Source organism: Henckelia pumila, chromosome 2 (assembly GCF_033568475.1).
Source record: "Henckelia pumila isolate YLH828 chromosome 2, ASM3356847v2, whole genome shotgun sequence".
Taxonomy (NCBI): Eukaryota; Viridiplantae; Streptophyta; class Magnoliopsida; order Lamiales; family Gesneriaceae; genus Henckelia; species Henckelia pumila.
This window is the reverse complement of record NC_133121.1, coordinates 141,491,670-141,498,114: the sequence shown is the minus strand read 5'-3', so window position 1 is coordinate 141,498,114 and position 6,445 is coordinate 141,491,670. Positions and strand designations below refer to the sequence as shown.

The window sequence follows — 6,445 nt, the reverse complement described above, 5'->3', positions numbered from 1 at the left end:
CATTCATATTCAATGTTTTTGGTCTTCTATATTGTGATGATTGTGGTTTGCAGTTTGTACACGCGAGCGTCATGTCCATGCATGTTGTCTCAACATCACGTCAAGAAAAAAAAAAAAGACATTGAACTTTATAAAATTGAAAAATGCTAATATTAATATATATCGAAAAACAAAACCACGGCCAAACTTAAAATGTACATGATCAAAACTTGCAGGTTTCCTATTAATAGGATCTTATAAATTAGGCGAGCTAGCTAGATTAATTATTTGTGGGCCAAGTATTGCATGTGTGATCATGTGTGCATGTCTTGCTCTTTTAAATTCAAGAAAGCACATGAACCCTTTAATTTTCTTCTGGTTCCGCAGTTAAAGACCAAACCCAATGGGCACATATTGCAACCAACCCCTATATATAATTATTCAGTACTGACTTCGAAATGATTCGAAAGCAACTCTGTAGCTTCTTGCTGCCTCTATAAATACACAGGGTTTCCAACACCATTACAAGCAAAAAAAAAAAAAAAAAAAAGGCATCAATTAAAAAACTATATAATTTTCTACCACTACGATTTAAAATGGCGAAAGTGGCGACGGATCCTCTTGTTATCAGTGGAGTGATTGGAGATGTTGTTGATCACTTCTCGACCACTGTTAAAATGTGTGTCACTTACAACTCGAACAAGCAAGTGCTGCGCAATGGCTACGAGCACTTTCCTTCCGCGGTCACTTGTAAACCTAGAGTTGAAGTTCATGGAGGTGATCTCAGATCATTTTTCACCCTGGTAAGTAATTATATATATATATATATATATATACATGCTTCTTGATTTTACCGTGCCAGTTTACTGGTGACGACTAATTTTGTTCTTGGTTTAATTTCTGAGCCACATGGATGAAATATATATTTACTTTCTTGGGTTTTAATTTGTGTCATCAGATTATGACAGACCCGGATGTTCCAGGTCCAAGCGATCCATACCTTAGGGAGCACTTGCACTGGTATATGTGTATATATTCTTTTGCATATACACACACACACGCGCATTTTATGGTGTAAAAAATATATATGACCTAAGTTCATGAGTTTACTAGGGTTCTTCCAAGTTTATGGGGAATCATTTTTCGTTAGCAAGAGTTCATTACACATATATTCCATCGTACATAAACTATGATATTTAGTGTTCATATTCAACCCATTAATTCTAACAAAATTGATTTCCTCACTAGCTACTTTTGTTATTTCAAGTTTGAAATATATACACACGCGGGTTAATTTATTAATTTTTAATCAACCTGTAGAATGCTAGAAAAGGAAATAAACAACTTACTACTCACAGTTATATATATTATATTATATACACTACGTTTTTTTAATTTATATATCTTGGAGATAAAGGAAATTATATGTGTTTGATTTGACAAACTGACTGCAGGATGGTGACAGATATCCCAGGCACCACGGATTCCTCGTTCGGTATGAACAAATTACATATATATTCTCCATGCACGCACCCACCAAAAATTAGACTAGAGTAATTAAAAAAAGGCAATAAAAGTAATTAGAATTTTAATTGACAGGAAAAGAAGAAGTTAGCTATGAAAAGCCAAATCCAAACATAGGAATCCACAGGTTTGTATTTGTTCTGTTCAAGCAAAGGAAGAGACAATCAGTAGTGAACCCACCTGCAGTTTGTAGAGATTGCTTCAGTACAAGAAAATTTGCCGAGGAAAATGGATTAGGTCTTCCTGTTGCCGCCGTTTTCTTCAATTGCCAACGCGAGACCGCTGCAAGAAGACGCTAGCTAGCTGTGGCTATATATATATATATAAATGGGATTTGGCGAGCAAGGAAGAATAACCGGGAAATTATTAATGTTATGATTAGTGGGTACTAGGGTTCCTAGCTCGTAAAAGCTAGCTAAGTTTATAATTCCCGTATCCATGAATTGAGCTAGTAATGCTCCATGATTTCTACTGTCGTGAATAATTAATGTTTCCAATTTTAATTCATCTTGGATTATTGTTTGTGATTAGATAATTAAAGACTATAGTTTATCTTAGTTAGGGATGTAAACGAGCCGAGTCGAGCTTTTGAATGTTAATCAAGCTCGGTTCATTTATAAACAAGCCGAGTCCGAGCTTATTTAACGAATATATTCATGGCTCACGAACTTATTCGAGCTTTTATCGAGCCTAAACGAGCTTAATATATTTAAACTATAAATTTAAATATTCATTAAATTAATTAAAAACTAAATTATATATTTGAAAAAAATATAATAATATTATTAAAATTTGTAATTTTATTCTAATAAATTAATTTTTATAGATTTTTCAATATTTTTCATAAGTAGAGTGTAAATTTATAAATTCAATATCAATATTATTATTTTTTCGTCTAAGAGATGACTTACGAGCTTGTTAACGAGCATGTTCACGAGCTAACGAGCCGAATATTGTAAAGCTCGAGCTTAGTTCGTTTGCCTTAACGAGCCTCATTAAACGAGCTCGAACGAGCTTTTAACGAGCCGAGACCCGAATAGTTCGCGAACTGTTCATCTCATTTACATCCCTAATCTTAGTACTCCTTGATAATTATTACTAGCATAACCGCACACACGCGTTGCGTGTGTATAAAATCATATAATATTTTAGTACTATATGTTATATATAAATATTATTTTTTTCAATAATTTTTTAAATTATTATTTTGTTCATTTCTAAAATAATATAAAAATAAATTTAAACGTTATCATTTTATCCTATCTATAATAGTTAGTTGAGAAATATATGGAAATATATATAAATAAAATCAAATTTACTTATTCATATAGTATACATGACAATTTTGGAAAAAAAATTGGTGTTGTCGTTCTAAGGTGCTCAATTATTATATATAGTATAGATATCAGCTTGTCACTTGAGAGTTTTGGATATCAACGTACACTTAAGACGCATATGACTTTGAACTAGCATGTTTGATGCAACTAAACAAAGAATTAACAAGAGCATGCAACAATCAAAGCAGAGCAGAATGCAGATAGTACATAAATTGTAGTACTTCAGGGATTTATTAAGAGTAGAAAACTGACTCGGCTTTGCATCCAGAGCAGAATGATAAATTAACGAAGATAGAACTAAGATCAGACGTTAACATTGGATACTAGAATTAACATTGAAAGAGCACCGAACAGATCAGACTTAATTGAGTACAAAGAACATCTTGTGTGTAAATGCATATCTGTAACAAATTCTGGAACACATCAACAACAAACGTAAGCCGAGGCGAGAAGAAACTCTCTACCCGCAAAATGAAATTGCCCCGTAGTGCTTGTACGGTTTAAAAAGGAAATCGCCCCTGACAGAATTCCGGGATGAAAGGAACGTCAATCGTAAGAGATATTGAATGGAATTAAATAGATTATATATTTACCCTTTGTTAGAAAATAAATTTCGGATATCAGATTTAATTAGCTATAGTATATCGTATAAAAGATATGCAATCAATTGGTGATGTATGAGGTAATATACAATTTAATGATTGTATTAAAAATATGGAATAGATAGAGGATCTGAAAAATCTCTGTTAGATGGGTTAAAAAACCTACACATATTTACAATTAATAAAAATAATATTTTTTTTTATAGGTAACAAATATAGGAAATTCGTCTAACGAAATTGACCCGTATGACCATCTTACAATAATTTTTGTGTAAAATATGAAATAGTAACTCAGTGGTTTGGGGAGCACTGAAAATCAAATTTAAAATAATGATTTTATTGGAAGGATTTTTTTTTTTGAATCTGATTTTGTTGGTGTTTTTTTTTTTTTTTTTGAATTGGGGGTGAGGATTGTCATAATTGGATATCGAACTCGAAACGTCGTCCTATACTGAGGACTTTGAAAGTTATATGGCCCCGTTTGGTTTCAAAAGCAAAAAATTATAGCTTAAAAAAGTGCTTTTTTTAAAAAAATGTCTACCAAATCCAAACGAGGCCTATATCTAAAAGGGAAAATGTTGTTCTAATAGAAAATTTTATTATATGGTTTTATTTTCTGCTGGAGTGAGAGCCAAAAGAAGGAGCGATGCATCTAAATTAGGGGTGTTTACAGACCGGACCGGATCGAACTGAATCGAATCGAACCGAATTTCACGGTTCGGCTCGGTTTTGGTTCAATAAAAACAAATAGAAATGAATTAAAATAATTTAAAATAAAACGGTTTTCGGTTCGGTTCGATGAACCGAGCTAAAAAATCAAACCGAACCGAAAATTCGGTTCGATTTCCGGTTCAGACCGAATTTTCGGTTTTGGCTCGGTTCAAACAGTTAGTAAATCGTGAACACCCCTAATCTAAATATTTATTTGTATTTGTACTACTGTTTTGATGTATGTGTTGCATGTGGTATAGGTTTTTTTTATAATTAATTTGAGTTATATTACATAAAAGTAATTTCATAATTATAAAAAAATTTAGGCATCATATGCAATTAAAAATAGTGAGGGTCAAATGATAAATATAAAAACAAATAAGGGTTATTTTGCAACGAAGAAAAAACTCATACCAATATACCATTTTTGTTTCTATTATCTCAATATTTAATATATACTAGTAAAAAAATGCACACGCCTTGCTTGTATAAAATAAAAAAAAATTATATGTATTTTTTTTAAAGCAAAATATGAAGTGAGTGAGATGTTTAGTGAAAATGTGGGATAGTGGATAGGAAAATGTAATCATAAATAACGTATTTTGGTGTCCTCTAAAGTAGTTACTATAGTATGTTCATCTTTTATATAACATTGCTAATTAAATTGAGTTTTAGTATTGTATCTTTCAGGATTTGAAATTTTAGTTCTTTTTTTCATTTGCAGTGTTAGTAATGATTTTTAGGGGTGTTTTTTTAAGGTTTGGTTCGGTTTGAGATGAAAACTCGAACCACACCATATTTTATCGGTTTTATGAATTTCAATTTTCAACCCAAACGAAACAATGAATTTCAGTTCAATTTGGTTTGGTTTGGTTTGGTTTGGTTTTGATGAATAATTTAAGTTTTGAGTTTATAGTGAAATAATATGATATATTGTATTTCGAAAATATAAAAAATGATAATTGACAGAAGTTGACTGAACATTTTATTGATCGTGGACGTGGGGTAGAATGATTATGAGTAAACACCATATATTAAAATACTAACGCATATTACGTAATTAATTATACGACTTATGTAAAAACAATTTTAGGTTGCAGTGTTATGTTTATTTAGGATAAAATATGCGACTGCAATAAAATATTTTCAATATAATTAGATTTTTACAAAACACAATAATAATAATACAAACTAAAAATCATATAAATATTCTTATATCCAAGAAAAATAAACTAATTTAACAAATTTATTGCATTAATTTTTTATGTCAACATAATCAGTTTGGTTTGGTTTATTTTATAAAAACTTGAATCAAGCCAATTTTTTGGGTTTCGTTAATTTGAAAACGAGCCATACTATGATTGTCTAAAAATCGATCCAAGCTAGTTTGGTTTGGTTGGGCCCAATTCAACGCCTTGTTAGTACTGTATCGACACCATGCCATAAAAAATCCAAAATTGAAAGGAAAAAAAAACATATACATAGAAAAACAAAATCGCAAATAACCAAAACCATGAGACCAAAGTTATAAATTATATAATTTTTTAAATTTTGGGCAAGAGATTGAATTCCTCTTTTTTGCATTGTTGGGCCTTTATACAATTTATGTACTTTGGGTTGATCCATATATGACTAAACGAAAATCCTTATTGGGCTGAAAATTATACTCCGACGCATTCAGTATGTTTCAAAGAACGATCAAACGAATAAGCACGGCGGTGGCCGAGGAAAGGCCGGAATTACATCAAAGCACACGTGTATGTTTGTAAACTTCGGACTAAAGTAATAGCTAGAAAGCACGTTAGTCAGATGAACTATACTAAACAAATATAATGCGACAAACTCATCAGAGAAGATGTTGGTAGGAAATCGAACTTTTGACCACTAAGTAAGTACACATCTACTCCACCGACTCGGATCACATGTATGCTTCACATGGAGACACAAATAAATAAAATTTAAATTTATTATTTGGAAAATAAAATAGACAGATCACATAAATTGTAATTATTTCCAACAAATGCTAATGCGATTTTAGAAAATTTTTTATTATTAAAAAAAATAAAAGTAAAAACCGCATTTTTGCACCGCCAAAAACAAAAAATAAAAGCTAAAGAAATAAATGCTAATGACAAATGGTGATTTGCAACTCAATTATTTCAAATCTCTCTATTTTAGAATATATAATAATAATAATACCAATAATTTATTATTACATGAATTTTATTTTAGAATATATAATAATAATAATACCAATAATTTATTACATGAAAAAATTCCATTCCCGTCTCA

At 30.7% G+C, this 6,445-nt stretch overlaps 1 protein-coding gene across 1 annotated transcript; it reads left to right on the top strand.

The window, feature by feature from the left end:
- Positions 1-380: 380 nt before the first annotated feature.
- Positions 381-1,974, top strand: LOC140883586 (protein CENTRORADIALIS). Its single transcript, XM_073290122.1, has 4 exons — positions 381-782; positions 938-999; positions 1,434-1,474; positions 1,579-1,974. Exons 1-4 carry the CDS (start codon positions 576-578, stop codon positions 1,800-1,802), a joined length of 534 nt encoding a protein of 177 aa, XP_073146223.1. The 5' UTR covers positions 381-575; the 3' UTR covers positions 1,803-1,974.
- The last annotated feature ends 4,471 nt before the right edge of the window (positions 1,975-6,445 follow it).